Raw genomic sequence first — 15,967 nt, forward strand, 5'->3', positions numbered from 1 at the left:
AATAAAATAAAAAAAATAATAACATTTTTTAAATCTTTTTTTATAACTTTATAAAAAAGTTTCTTGTGCGCACGAGAAAGTTTTTCTTGCGCACGAGACACATGTCTAAAAATAAATAAATAAATAAATAAATAAATTATAAAAAATAAAATTTCTCCCATGTCCCTTTAGGAGCTCCGTACCTTTGCAACCTCATTACACTATTGGCTAAGTTTTATATTCATAAATGTAAGTTTCTGAATACCCGACCTGTCTTTTGTGCCTTTAAAAAAGATTTAGAACTCTACATTAAAACACTCTCTACCTCTACCTCTAACAAGCAAAAATCTGTGAAAACGATGATGCCGTGTTCCAAATTTAAGTTATTTACTTAGATTGAGTGAGGTATGGCTTTGCACTTTGTTTATTTATATATATATATATATATATATATATATATATATATATATATATATATATATATATATATATATATTGCATTCTATTTTAGTTACTCCTGAATTTACAACCCCCTGGTGCTTTTTTGTGCTGTTTTTGTACTGTTTTCTCCTTTTTTGTACTTACTTTGATTATTATTTTCAACTGTTTGTAAATGTTGAAATTTATAAATAAAGGTTTATATATATATATATATATATATATATATATATATATATATATATATATATATATATATATATATATATATATATATATATATATATATATATATATATATATATATATATATATAAAATAACAACAACAACAACAAAAAACAACAAAAAAATAAATAAATATATATATATATATATATATATATATATATATATATTGCATTCTATTTTACTTACTTTGAATTTACAACCCCCTGGCGCTGTTTTGTACTGTTTTTGTACTTACTTTGATTATTATTTCTCAACTGTTTGTAAATGTTGAGATTTATAAATAAAGATTTATAAAATTAAAAAAAAAAAAGGAAAAAAAAAAAGAGAAATTAGCTTTTTTTTATTATTCATATAACTGACAACATTCAATTTCTTCTTTATTTAAAAGCAGATCTCAAATAGTGTGATCGTTGTATTATGTGATCATTTTGAGCAAAAATACTAGGTGGTTGAGCAAATATTTTTTGACCTTTTGGCAAGCTATAGCTACTGACACCTCACGTCAGGAGATCCCAGGGCTGCCCTATAATTTGCCCGTATTTTTTCTTCATATTTAAACCATACGGCCCGCGGGATGACTACCATGAATTGATTAACGTGGACCCCGACTTAAACAAGTTGAAAAACTTATTGGGGTGTTACCATTTAGTGGTCAATTGTACGGACTATGTACTGTACTGTGCAATCTACTAATAAAAGTTTCAATCAATCAATCAATGAGTTTGCCAAGTATAAAAAGGAGCCAAGCATCAGACTTTTAATCCGAGGGTCCAGGGTTCAAGCCCCTGTTCAGGCGCCAGGCTTGCCGTTTCAGCAACGTTTTAATGTGCATGTATATCAATTAACAATCTTTTCAAACACTTTCTCTCCAGTCTCTCCCACCACCTCTCCTCCACTGGCCGCCCACTGTTAAAGACAACATGATTCGATTACCACGTACCACCTGTGAGATCTAATCACCTGCCAGCTGTGTCACGCCGTCAGCACATGCCCCGCCCCTAGCCGATGGTGCTCCGCCCTCAACACCATCGACAGAGGCGGTGACCTTTGCTCCTGCAGGCGCGCTGATCACACTCTCCCTCCACATTTACTTTTTAGTGTACGTTATTATTTATGTATTCATAGTTCTTTAGAATTTTTTTGCAACTGCACAACTTATATGTTCCAGTGTTTTGACAAAAAAAATTAAAAATAAAATACAATTTTATAAAATAAAAGTTAATTTGAGTTTTTTAGTACAGTGTCGTGTATATCTATTTAGGCATTTGTACAATTGTTTGTGGATTACCTTATTTCAGGGGTCACCAGGTAGCCCGTAAGGACCAGATGAGTAGCCCGCTGGCCTGTTCGAAGAATGCATATTTTTATTTGAATAAAAACCGGCCTTCAAACATGGTAGAAAATTCCCCCAAAAATAATAATGAAAGACTTCAAACTGTGAGGTTTGTACAATTATCATTTTAGTGTTGTACGTGCGTACAAATGTTTTAAATTGCATTTAAATTACATTATTTTCTCTAAGAATACATATTTTTATTTGAATAAAAGCCGGCTTCAAACATGGTAGAAAATTCCCCCAAAAATAATAAAATACGTCAAACTGTGAGGTTTGTATTTGTACAATTATCATTTAAGTGTTGTACCTGCGTACAAATGTTTTATATTACATTATTAATAATAACATAGAGTTAAAGGTAAATTGAGCAAATTGGCTATTTCTGGCAATTTATTTAAGTGTGTATCAAACTGGTAGCCCTTTGCATTAATCAGTACCCAAGAAGTAGCTCTTGGTTTCAAAAATGTTGGTGACCCCTGCCTTATTTTATTTCAGTTTATTGTTTGGTTGGTTATAGCTGTGTATTTTTCCCCCTTGTCTGTACTTATTGTGATTTTTATTCATTTCAACTTTATTTTGTTTTTCAAATTTGTAAATTTTCAGTAAACTAATATAGTCCCTAGATTTTTGTCATTCAACACTCCATCATGACCACAAGCAAGTACTGATAATTGTATATAACTTAACACTATGTATTTTTTTTTTTTTTTAGCATATAGTCGTGTATATTATATATTTTACTTAAATATATAATTTGTTATTAAGTAAACAGTACCAGTCAAAAGTGTAAACCGTTGACTGGTATTATTTATAATAGTAATATCAACATTACTGGATTTCACCCTCGTTTTTATCAAATAAATGAGATTATCATTTTAAAACATGTTTCTTTTTATTGTCAAACTTTTAAAAAAAAAAAAAAAAAAAAAAAAAAAAAAAAAAGAGTACTACAACTTTTACTGAAAAGTAATATAAATTCATACACTCAAGTCCATGGATTGAAACACAGCAAGAGTTTGACGAGTAAATAATCATCAGTCCTCCCGGAGAGCAGCTTCCATCGTCTCTGCTCAATCGGTCAAAATAAATATGCAAATTCAAGTAGAAAACAGCGTGAAATAAGTCGTTTGAACACGAAAACCGACGTTCTTGTCATCTTTCCCCATATGAAAACACACACACAGTACAATAATCACCTTTTTTTTACAATGGATGATTCATACGGGGATGTAATTTGAGCTTGGAGTGACATTGTTAACCGCTAGTGGCGCCTCGGTTTTCCAAAGAAATCAACAAAATTTCGTATTCCAAAACAAACTAGTCCATTTGTCCGCGCATTATTCCGTCCTTGCACTTCGGTGCCCAAGCCAAGAAGGTTGGTGACTCGGTCTGTGCTCTTTTTTCTATTTTGCTAAACCACAATGGGGCCAAATGAAGTAGGAAGTGCCAGCACTTTGATAAAGGAAACACTGCCGAATTCAAGAAATAACTTAAAATGTGCCACTCTCCTGCCAACAAGATTCTTAAAAGTGATTTAATTCGTCATTTAAAAAAAAAAAAGTCATTGTTTCTGCATGTAAAATGATTTTTTCCTTAAAAAAATTAGCGTTAGAATAATTGTAAGTTATCCCAAAAAACTTTGTATTACATTGTGTTCCTGATAAGAAGACAAAAGGACAGGGACTGTCTTTGAAACGTACCGAGAAGAATGCTCGTAAAACTCCACTGGGACTTCAAAGCGGACAGATGGCAGGATCTTCCCAAACTTCCAGAGGAACTCTTTTTGAAGTATTTTACAAACTCCTTTTGAACTATTTTATGGAACTCTCTTTGAACTGTTCGGTAACCGAAGGCAACGCTGTTTACGACCCACTTCCCTCTGAAAGCAGCTGTGGTCGGGTGGGGTGAGAAAGTCAAATAAAGAAGGAGTGCAATCTTGTGGCAGAGCGTGCTGGAGATACTGTACAAGGGTACAGTGTGTCCAGGCGTGTCTCCTCATGAGTCCAAATTGAATTCTGTCTCTGTTTAATTCTTTGCCTCTTGTCTTGTTTAATAAATGTCATCAGTGTTTGAACCTGACAATTAGTTTTGCGTCAATATTTTTCAGCTTAATTGGACGTGCGTTGTTTGAAATGGTTTAAAAAAAAATATATATATATATATATATTGACCCTACAAACGAAAACTGAGGCACCAATGCAAATAAAACCGCGAGGATGTTGACTACAGACTTTTAATGAGGGGATCTGACGTGATCCCGATGGACACAAATACACTTTAAAACCTGGTTGACTCCAGATTCACATCATTTAAGAGATGACTGGTGTAACTGTCAGCAGATTGATCATTACACAACCTGATTATTACCCACTGATTGGTCCATACATGCCAAAATTGCATTTATTTTTTGTAATTTTCCATTTTTTTACTGATATATATGTATATATATATATATATATATATATATATATATATATATACATGTATATATTATATATATACATGTATATATATATATATATATATATATATATATACATACATGTATATATATACATGTATATATATATATATATATATATACATGTATATATATATATATATATATATATATATATATATATATATATATATATATATATATATATATATATATATATATATATATGACCATACATATTTTGGAAAAAAAAAATATACAAAAAAAAATAAAATACAAATGAATAAATATTCATTGTTAATAAATAAATCACCTTGGTAAATTCAAACATTATCCAAAAAATAAAATAAAAATAAAAATAGACGAAACAGGTAAAAAAGCGATTTGTTGGGTTTTCCATGACAAAGCTCTCACTTTATAGACAAGTGATTCAATTGGGGGTGTAGTGGTCTTTGTCTACAGGTACAGGTGTCTTCTTACAGTGCACTGCAGCGCTCACCTGCAAACTGACTGATTTCTTCACGTCGAGCATCATTTTTGGTCGCTTCGGCCACATTCCTCTTTGATGGAGGTTGCAGATTTTTTTTTGGCAAAGCTCCCACTAAAGACCTTCAAAAGCAACCCCCAAACAATGTTGCCTTCTTCCATTTGTTTCCACGGTAACAGCAAACAGGGGTGGTCTTGATGATTCCTCTCGGCATGTACACTAATAAATACAGTATATTTATATATATATATATATATATATAGGCTTGAGTGTTTTGCATCGTTTTTGTCACTATAGGCTACAGTAAGACTGTGGGCTGACATTTCCACCGACCGCCTCTCAGCGTTCACATTCAGGAAAGAAATCGGCGGCAAAAAAAAAAGGCATTTTCCCCGTTCTCCGCTACAAGAGAGAGCGAGCGAGCAGTTTTTTTCTTCTCACAAAAAAAAAAGAAAGAAAAACTCATTTTTCTCACGCCACGTGTCTCAATAGGAGTCTCCGTTAAAAGGCCTCGTTTGAAGGCATCGCATGGAGCGTACATTCCGTGAAGAGTTTTTAAGGTGTTAGCAGGTCTACCTCCTTTTTTTTTTTTTTTAAATACAATACCACTGTCCTGGCAGTCAAAGTCGTTTTAAAGGTTTCTCTTTTTTTGAAATATCCCCCAAGCAACAGTGGGATGCTACAGTACAGGGATGGGCATTTAAGGGCATTTAAAAAGGAAAATGTAAAAAAAAATGCTTTATTGATTCTTAAACTGCGGTCGTAGTCCCCCTTCTAGATCAGGGGTTCTCAAACTCTGGAAAAAATGTCTCCCCAAGTACCAACATAATGATCAACATTAAACTATAGTGTAGTAGGCCTAAGTATTCACTAAAAACAAAGCAAAGGTTTTATTTGCCAAGTATATAGTATTTTTGGCTACTATAACTTTACACAGTTTGAACAGTTTTACTGTGTTTGAATATGGGAAAATAAAACACTGTACTTTAATGAAGTGATTCTTTGCCGCACCACTGTTTGAGAATCGCCGTTCCAAAGCACAGGTGTCAAACTCAAGGCCTCAAAAACACGGAAATGTATGTCAATGAGGCATTTCGGCATTTTTGCTAATGGTGTTTCAAATATGACAGGAAAAAAAACTGTAGGGTCTTAATACAATATTATTATTACCGTATTTTTCGGACTATAAGTCGCAGTTTTTTTTTCATAGTTTGGCCGGGGGTGCGACTTATACTCAGGAGCGACTTATGTGTGAAATTATTAACACATTAGCGTAAAATATCAAATATTAGAGACTAGACGTATAAGATTTCATGGGATTTAGCGATTAGGAGTGACAGATTGTTTGGTAAACGTATAGCATGTTCTATATGTTATAGTTATTTGAATGACTCTTACCATAATATGTTACGTTAACATACCAGTTGGTTATTTATGCCTCATATAAAGTACACTTATTCAGCCTGTTGTTCACTATTCTTTATTTATTTTAAATTGCCTTTCAAATGTCTATTCTCGGTGTTGGCTTTTATCAAATAATTTCCCCCCAAAAATGCGACTTATTTATGTTTTTTTCCTTCTTTATAATGCATTTTCGGCCGGTGCGACTTATACTCCGCAAAATACGGTACATAGTATTTTTGGCTACTATCACCTTACACAGTTTGAACAGTTTTACTGTGTTTGAATATAGGAAAATAAAACACTGTACTTTAATGAAGTGATTCTTTGCCGTACCACTTGTGGTACTTAGTACCACTGTTTGAGAATCGCCGTTCCAAAGCACAGGTGTCAAACTCAAGGCCTCAAAAACACGGAAATGTATGTCAATGAGGCATTTCGGCATTTTTGCTAATGGTGTTTCAAATATGACAGGATAAAAAACTGTAGGGTCTTAATACAATATTATTATTACCGTATTTTTCGGACTATAAGTCGCAGTTTTTTTTTCATAGTTTGGCCGGGGGTGTGACTTATACTCAGGAGCGACTTATGTGTGAAATTATTAACACATTAGCGTAAAATATCAAATATTAGAGACTAGACGTATAAGATTTCATGGGATTTAGCAATTAGGAGTGACAGATTGTTTGGTAAACGTATAGCATGTTCTATATCTTATAGTTATTTGAATGACTCTTACCATAATATGTTACGTTAACATACCAGTTGGTTATTTATGCCTCATATAACGTACACTTATTCAGCCTGTTGTTCACTATTCTTTATTTATTTTAAATTGCCTTTCAAATGTCTATTCTCGGTGTTGGCTTTTATCAAATAATTTCCCCCCAAAAAATGCGACTTATTTATGTTTTTTTCCTTCTTTATAATGCATTTTCGGCCGGTGCGACTTATACTCCGAAAAATACGGTACATAATATTTTTGGCTACTATAACCTTACACAGTTTGAACAGTTTTACTGTGTTTGAATATGGGAAAATAAAACACTGTACTTTAATGAAGTGATTCTTTGCCGTACCACTTGTGGTACTTAGTACCACTGTTTGAGAATCGCCGTTCCAAAGCACAGGTGTCAAACTCAAGGCCTCAAAAACACGGAAATGTATGTCAATTTTTTCGGCATTTTTGCTAATGTTGTTTCAATTATGACAGAAACAAAATAGTAGGTCTTAATACAATATTATTATTACCCCACTTTTAACTGTTTTTTTCAAATGCTTATTGCAAACGCTTATTTACAGTAAGTCATTAATTTGACTGAGTCATTATTTTGTCTTAGTAAGTCAATATTTACTAAGTCAAAAATAATGACATACCGTATTTTTCGGACTATAAGTCGCAGTTTTTTTCCATAGTTTGGCCGGGGGTGCGTCTTATACTCAGGAGCGACTTAAGTGTGAAATTATTAACACATTACCGTAAAATATCAAATAATTTTACTTAGCTTGTTCACATAAGAGACTAGACGTATAAGATTTCATGGGATTTAGCGATTGTTCTATATGTTATAGCAGGGGTCACCAACCTTTTTGAAAGCAAGAGCTACTTCTTGGGTAGTGATTAATGCGAAGGGCTACCAGTTTGATACACACTTAAATAAATTGCCAGAAATAGCCAATTTGCTCAATTTACCTTTAACTCTATGTTATTATTAATAATTAGTGATATTTACACTTAATTGAACGGTTTAAAAGAGAAGAAAACACGACAAAAATGACAATTAAATTTTGAAACATAGTTTATCTTCAATTTCGACTCTTTAAAATTCAAAATTCAACCGAAAAAAAGAAGAGAAAAACTAGCTAATTCGAATCTTTTTGAAAACATTAAAAAAAGAATTTATGGAACATCATTAGTAATTTTTCCTGATTAAGATTAATTTTAGAATTTTGATGACATGTTTTAAATAGGTTAAAATACAATCTACACTTTGTTAGAATATATAACAAATTGGACCAAGCTATATTTCTAACAAAGACAAATCATTATTTCTTCTAGATTTTCCAGAACAAAAATTTTAAAAGAAATTCAAAAAACTTTGAAATAAGATTTAAATTTGATTCTACAGATTTTCTAGATTTGCCAGAATAATTTTTTTGAATTTTAATCATAATAAGTTTGAAGAAATATTTCACAAATATTCTTCGTCGAAAAAACAGAAGCTAAAATGAAGAATTAAATTAAAATGTATTTATTAATCTTTACAATAAAAAAAATAAAATTACTTGAACATTGATTTAAATGGTCAGGAAAGAAGAGGAAGGAATTTAAAAGGTAAAAAGGTATATGTGTTTAAAAATCCTAAAATCATTTTTAAGGTTGTATTTTTTTCTCTAAAATTGTCTTTCTGAAAGTTATAAGAAGCAAAGTAAAAAAATTCATGAATTGATTTAAACAAGTGAAGACCAAGTCTTTAAATATTTTCTTGGATTTTCAAATTCTATTTGAGTTTTGTCTCTCTTAGAATTAAAAATATCGAGCAAAGCGAGACCAGCTTGCTAGTAAATAAATACAATTTAAAAAATAGAGGCAGCTCACTGGTAAGTGCTGCTATTTGAGCTATTTTTAGAACAGGCCAGCGGGCTACTCATCTGGTCCTTACGGGCTACCTGGTGCCCGCGGGCACCGCGTTGGTGACCCCTGTGTTATAGTTATTTGAATGACTCTTACCATAATATGTTACGTTAACATACCAGGCACGTTCTCAGTTGGTTATTTATGCCTCATATAACGTACACTTATTCAGCCTGTTGTTCACTATTCTTTATTTATTTTAAATTGCCTTTCAAATGTCTATTCTTAGTGTTGGGTTTTATCAAATACATTTCCCCAGAAAATGCGACTAATATGTTTTTTTCCTTCTTTATTATGCATTTTCGGCCGGTGCGACTTATACTCCGGAGCGACTTAAACTCCGAAAAATACGGTAAGTCGATATTTACTAAGTCAAAATAACGACATACTTAGTATCTCAGGTAACTTGGACTGTTTTGTTTTTACTTTACGGAAAAAATATCGTATATTGCCATTCAGCATACGGAGTGGAAAACACAACCAAAAGTTGTAGGCTTTTTCACGCGACGAAGCCGGCCTACTTCACCACAGTCTGTAGTCTAGTCTAGACACCCTCTTCCCCCTGGAGAGACACCACCTTAACTAACAAGTATTCTGGGGGAAACACTGCAAAATGGTCGTGTTTCATTGGCCGTTCACTTCAATGACCTCGTCGCTGCTATCGGAGCTCTCGGGGCTGCTGACATTCCGGCCGTAAGCCACGGACCGCGCCGACGGGGAGAAAGATGGAGGGGAGGACGAGGAGGAGGAGCTGGAGGCGGAAGTGTAGTGCGAGAGGAAGCTGGCCCCGGCTGGACCGGGAGTGGCCGCCGGACCGGGAAGCCCGCCGGGGAGCATGGACCCGCGGTACAAGCCCGCCAGAGATTGACTGTAAGAGAGGGGGAAACCAGGCGGGAGCATCCCCGCCATTCCCGCCAGGCTGGGGCTGAGCATGAACGGCGGCATGGCGCCCGGAGCCCAAGTGGAATCTTTCGACGCGGAGGAAGATGAGACGGCGGTGGATGTAGACACGGCCGACGAAGAGGACGACGGCGAGGGCACGGCGCCCAACGCGAACAGCTCGGGCATGAAGTTTGGGTCGCCCGGTCCGGCATGGGAGGGGTGGATGTAGGGAGAGCCCGCCCCCATGTAGAGCGGGTGTCCCAGTGCGCCCCCCAGCATGGCCGGGTTGAAGCCCAGAGGGAGGGCGTAACCCGCCGGGTACGGGAAAGCCTGCGAGGCTAACGAGGCCGCGGAGTGTTTGCCGGCGGGGGGCTGCTTGCCGGGCCGCTCGTCCAGCGACGGCGTGGAGGCTTTGCGCTTGGAGCTGACTCTCAAGTCCTGGGCGGCGCCGGCGTCCATGTTGGGCTGGATGACGCCGGCGCGGCGGCTCACCTTCCCGCCGCCGCTGTTGTTGTTGCCCTGAGCTACGGAAGTCAAGTTGTCCTTCGCCATCGCCGCCTGGCTGCCTGTGGTGGAGGCGGCGTAGTGCTGCAACTCACTCACCATCTCCGGACCGCCAGGGGACGGTAACGGGTGCTGTGGGTCAGGTGGCGAGGGACCGTTGCTATCGCTGCCTGGCTGCTGCTCTGCACTCCCCTGGGGGTCTGATAAAAACACATCACATTAATAGTGACAACTGTTTACTCAAACTTGGCAAAAAGAGATGATTTCTTTATTAAGATGAGTTTATTTTCTACAAAACCCAAAAGCAGTGAAGTAGGCACGTTGTGTAAATGGTAAATACAAACAGAATACAATGATCTGCAAATCCTTTTCCACTTATTGAATAGGCTGCAAAGACAACATACTTCATGTTCCAACTGAGAAACTTCATTTTTTTTGGCAAATAAACATTAACAAAGAATTCAATGGCAATTAATGCAAAAAATTTGGCACAGGGGCATGTTCACCACTGTGTTACATGGCCTTTCCTTTTAACAACACTCAGTAAACGTTTGGGAACTGAGGAGACACATTTTTTAAGCTTTTCAGGTGGAAATCTTTCCCATTCTTGCTTGATGTACAGCTTACAAACCTCTAAAGCAGGGGTGTCAAACATACGGCCCGCGGGCCGGAACCGGCCCCCAAGGAGGTTCGATCAGGCCCGCAGGATAATTTGAAAGTGGAAAAAATGCATAAACGACATGGAATTAATATTTTAAATTCGCTGCAATTCATGGATTATCCGCTAAGGGGCGCACTCTTTCCATCAGAGTAGAAGACAAGCCGCATCACTGAGACAGACTGAAAACAGCAGACGGTATCAATGCGCCATCTGCTGCTTGTTACGACGTTGTTAATACCTTGGTCTCTACCTCTCCGCTACACCCTCATTAGCCAAAATGTCGTTATCCAAACGGAGAAAAGTAGATAAGGAGTGTAGAATTTTCAAAGAAAAATGGACCACGTCCTATTTATTTACAGAGATGCACGGAAAACCTTCGTGCTTGGCGTGTTTGCAACAAGTTTCGGTATTGAAGGAATATAATATTCGACGCCACTACGAGACTCATCACAGCGAAAAATATGACGGCTTGCAAGGACAACTGAGAAGAGATAAGATTAACGAATTGCTGGCGGGTCTGAGGAAACAGCAGTCAACTTTCATCCAGAGCCGAGAAGTCAGTGAAGCAGCGGTAAAAGCCAGCTACCTAATTGCTAGCGAAATAGCATTAGCATCGAAGCCGTATTCCGACGGTGACTTTGTTAAACGATGCATGATGAAGGCGGCTGAACTCGTATGTCCCGAGAAGCGACAAGCTTTTGCCAATATTAGCCTGACGAGGCTGACGACATTTAAAATCACTCTCCTTAGTTTGTAAGGTGTACGTAGGGATTACATTTAGATTTTATATGCGTATGTGTAAGTGGTTTAAAAATTCCTTTCTTTAAAAGTCTCATTTAATCTTAAAGTGCATTACTATGTTTTTCAGTACCAATTAAAGTTTTGTGCCTTTGTACAATCAGTGGGATCAGTTGCAATGCATATTTGTGAATGATAAAAGTAAATTGCACATTTGTCTAAGGAAATATGAGGTGTTTCATGAAATGTTTTGTAAAAGGATAGTTCATTAAATTTCAATATTTTCCTAATGTTCTTGTGCTTCTTTACACCAAAACAAAGGAAAGACATGATATTTTGGTTATTTATAGCAGAGTATGGTATAATTTTAATGGTCCGGCCCACTTGACATCTCCCTAGGCCGTATGTGGCCCACGATGCGAAATGAGTTTGACACCCCTGCTCTAAAGGCTTAGTGGCCACATGCGTGGACAGCACCTTTTAGCTCTTATTTCCAAAATTGTGTACACTACTGAATTGGGGTCTTATGGCCACTTATGTGGACACTTATACTGCCATCTGGTTGTGTCAGAAGAGTATAACACACAATGGAATTTGGAAAAAATCACGAAAGTCACTAAACATGAAGTACACGGTTGTGTACTTATGGACTAAGTACATCATATCAAAAGAGGATTCTTAGTTTTTATTCTAATTAGGGTCCAATAAGCCCAAATAGCAAAGAGAAATAAAAAAAGTATGTAAACAAACAGCTTGGGTCTTAAGAGGTTAAGTTGTTCAACAGTCCGGGGGTCTCCGTTGTGGTATTTTAGGCTTCATAATGCGCCACACATTTTCAATGGGAGACAGGTCTGGACTACAGGCAGGCCAGTCTAGTACCCACACTCTTTTACTATGAAGTCACGCTGTTGTAACACGTGGCTTGGCATTGTCTTGCTGAAATAAGCAGGGGCGTCCATGGTAACGTGGCTTGGATGGCAACATATGTTGCTCCAAAACCTGTATGTACCTTTCAGCATTAATGGCGCCTTCACAGATGTGTAAGTTACCCATGTCTTGGGCACTAATACACCCCCATACCATCACAGATGCTGGCTTTTACACTTTGCGCCTATAACAATCCGGATGGTTCTTTTCCTCTTTGGTCCGGAGGACACGACGTCCACAGTTTCCAAAAACAATTTCAAATGTGGACTCGTCAGACCACAGAACACTTTTCCACTTTGCATCAGTCCATCTTAGATGAGCTCGGGCCCAGCGAAGCCGGCGGCGTTTCTGGGTGTTGTTGATAAATGGCCACCGCTTTGCATAGTAGAGTTTTAACTTGCACTTACAGATGTAGCGACGAACTGTAGTTACTGACAGTGGTTTTCTGAAGTGTTCCTGAGCCCATGCGGTGATATCCTTTACACACTGATGTTGATTTTTGATGCAGTACCGCCTGAGGGACCGTAGGTCCATAGATTCTCTAAACACTCTGAACCTTTTGATGATATTACAGACTTTATATGGTGAAATCCCTAAATTCCTTGCAATAGCTCGATGAGAAATGTTGTTCTTAAACTGTTCAACAATTTGCTCACGCATTTGTTCACAAAGTGGTGACCCTCGCCCCGTCCTTGTTTGGGAACGACTGAGCATTTCATGGGAGCTGCTTTTACACCCAATCATGGCACCCGCCTGTTCCCAATTAGCCCGTTCACCTGTGGGATGTTCCAAATAAGTGTTTGGTGAGCATTCCTCAACTTTCTCAGTCTTTTTTGCCACTTGTGCCAGCTTTTTGGAAACATGTTGCAGGCATCAAATTCCAAATGAGCTAATATTTGCAAAAAATAACAACGTTTTCCAGTTCGAACGTTAAGTATCTTATCTTTGCGGTCTATTCAATTGAATATAAGTTGAAAATGATTTGCAAATCATTGTATTCTGTTTTTATGTACGATTTCCACAACGTGCCAACTTCACTGCTTTTGGGTTTAGTATAATCCTGAATGTAATTATTGCTAATATGCAGACATTTGCAGTATTTGAGTTCAGATAATATTGATGAAATATTCTGATTATTCCTGAACAATGTTCAATAACATTTTTTAAATTATTTTTGATTATGATTATTCCAACCTTTGTAGGATCTTGATGTCTCCTCGGATGTTTTAGGCTTGCTAGCTGCTCGGATGGCGAAGATTCGTCCATCAGAAGTCCTGATGTAGGTTCCTACAGACAAGATCAGATTCTTTACTTGATGCAATATATTTGCATACATAACATGAAATATAGGAATAACTGTGTTACCTTTGGTGCCCCTGATGACATGGATGCTCTCTCCAGCTGATATTCTGGCTTTGACGTCGGTTGAGCTGTTAGTGCCTGGAATCACCATGTCTAAAATCAAACGGTTTCGATTATTGATCTGCGTTCTTTCCACACAAAATATCAGATGTCATATCACTCTGCGTGTGGCCATGCCTGTCGTGGTGACGATCTTCTGCACAAACACGCCAGCTTTTTGCAAGCAGTTGACAGGAAAGCCCCCGAGGCCTGATGGCGTTGAGTCTTTAGCGGGAGCAGAGCCCACAGACGCCTGCAGGTGCATGCTGGGAACCGGAGTAGACTGGACTGGTTGCACACCGGTCACCGGTTTCTCGTCAGCGTGAGGAGGTCGCCTGAGGGAAGACATTTGAGTTATTTACTGAAGAGATTTTAGGAATTCATCTTCATTTTCAATTTAATGCGTAGGATACACAAAAATACCCCTTTTTTCCTAACCCTTTGAAGGGGTTATCATCAAATGATGTCACAGTTTTCAATTAGTATAAATTTGCATAAGATGATTTATTCTGTTATTTAAACCTGAGACACTATATGTGCAGCAAGTAAGCTGGAGTTGGCCTAAAGAATGTATTTTTAAACATTTATTTTTTTAGTTTTATAATTTTTTATTTTTTTTTAAATAGATTTTTGAAAATTCAGATTTTTTTAATTGATTTTTGAAAATGAAAGCTAATTTAGAATCGTAATAAGTATTTTTTTTTACTTTATTTGCTCAAATCTCTCAATCAACTTCAGCCCAAAATGTGCAGCAAGTAACCTGGAGATGGCCTAAAGAATGTATTTTTGAAAATGTATTTAAAAAAAATAAAAAATTGTTTGATAATGTATTTTCTTCCAATTTTTTTTTTTTAAATACATTTTTTTAAATTCTAATTTTTTTCAAATTGATTTTTGAAAATTAAGGGTAATTCAGAATCGTAATAAGTATTTTATTTTTATTTTTTACTTTCTTTGCTCAAATCTCTCAATCAACTTCAGCCCAAAACAAAAATACCCTTTTTTTTCTAACCCTTTGAGGGTTTTTCATCAAATGATGTCCAGTTGTCAATTAGTATACATTTGCATGAGATTATTTATTCTTTTGTTTAAACCTCTGACATTATATGTGCAGCAAGTAAGCTGGAGATGGCCTAAAGAATGTATTTTTAAAAACTGATTACAAAAAAAAAAAGTTTAACAATGCATTTTCTTCCAATTTTTATTTTTTAAATAGATATTTGAAAATTCTAATTTTTTTCAAATTGATTTTTGAAAATTAAGGGTAATTCAGAATCGTAATAAGTATTTTTTCTTTTAACTTTCTTTGCTCAAATCTCTCAATCAACTTCAGCCCAAAACAAAAATATTCTTTTTTTTCTAACCCTTTGAGGGGTTTTTCATCAAATGATGTCACAGTTGTCAATTAGTATACATTTGCATGAGATTATTTATTCTTTTATTTAAACCTCTGACATTATATGTGCAGCAAGTAAGCTGGAGATGGCCTAAAGAATGTATTTTTAAAAATTGATTAAAAAAAATAAATAAATTGTTTCATAATGTATTTATTTTATTATTATTTTTTAAATACATTTTTAAAAATTCTAATTTTTTTCCAATTGATTGAAAATTAAGGGTAATTTAGAATCATAATAAAAAATTTTTTTTTTACTTTCTTTGCTCAAATCTCTCAATATACTTCAGCCCAAAACAAAAATACCCTTTTTTTCTAACCCTTTGTGGTATTGGACAGAAAGGAGGACTTTTTTTCTCCTCCATTTGAAAATGTGGACGTTATCATCACTACTGTCTGATTTCAATCAATGCAAGTCATCAGAATCAGGTAATACACCAACTTATATTCTTGTCTTCACGAAAGAAAGAAATGATAAACATGCTTGTATTATCATTAAACACCTTTAA

General features: G+C 36.0%; 2 protein-coding genes across 8 annotated transcripts in view; both read right to left on the bottom strand.

Moving 5' to 3' along the window:
- Nucleotides 1–15,967, bottom strand: part of tmem115 (transmembrane protein 115) — a 115,521-nt gene that overhangs the window by 16,875 nt on the left and 82,679 nt on the right. The gene's annotated exons all lie outside the window — the stretch shown is intronic.
- Nucleotides 4,657–15,967, bottom strand: part of LOC133654259 (helicase ARIP4-like) — a 244,424-nt gene continuing 233,113 nt past the window's right edge. For all 7 annotated transcript variants that reach the window (XM_062054486.1, XM_062054485.1, XM_062054488.1 and 4 more), the window contains 4 exons: nt 14,201–14,397; nt 14,027–14,116; nt 13,856–13,948; nt 4,657–10,535 (listed from right to left, as the gene is read on the bottom strand). In XM_062054486.1, the coding sequence (XP_061910470.1) occupies nt 9,574–10,535; nt 13,856–13,948; nt 14,027–14,116; nt 14,201–14,397 (1,342 nt within the window). In that variant the 3' untranslated portion in view covers nt 4,657–9,573. The remainder of the gene's footprint in view (nt 10,536–13,855; nt 13,949–14,026; nt 14,117–14,200; nt 14,398–15,967) is intronic.

The sequence above is a fragment of the Entelurus aequoreus genome, linkage group LG07, assembly GCF_033978785.1.
Source record: "Entelurus aequoreus isolate RoL-2023_Sb linkage group LG07, RoL_Eaeq_v1.1, whole genome shotgun sequence".
In the NCBI taxonomy this organism is placed as follows: Eukaryota; Metazoa; Chordata; class Actinopteri; order Syngnathiformes; family Syngnathidae; genus Entelurus; species Entelurus aequoreus.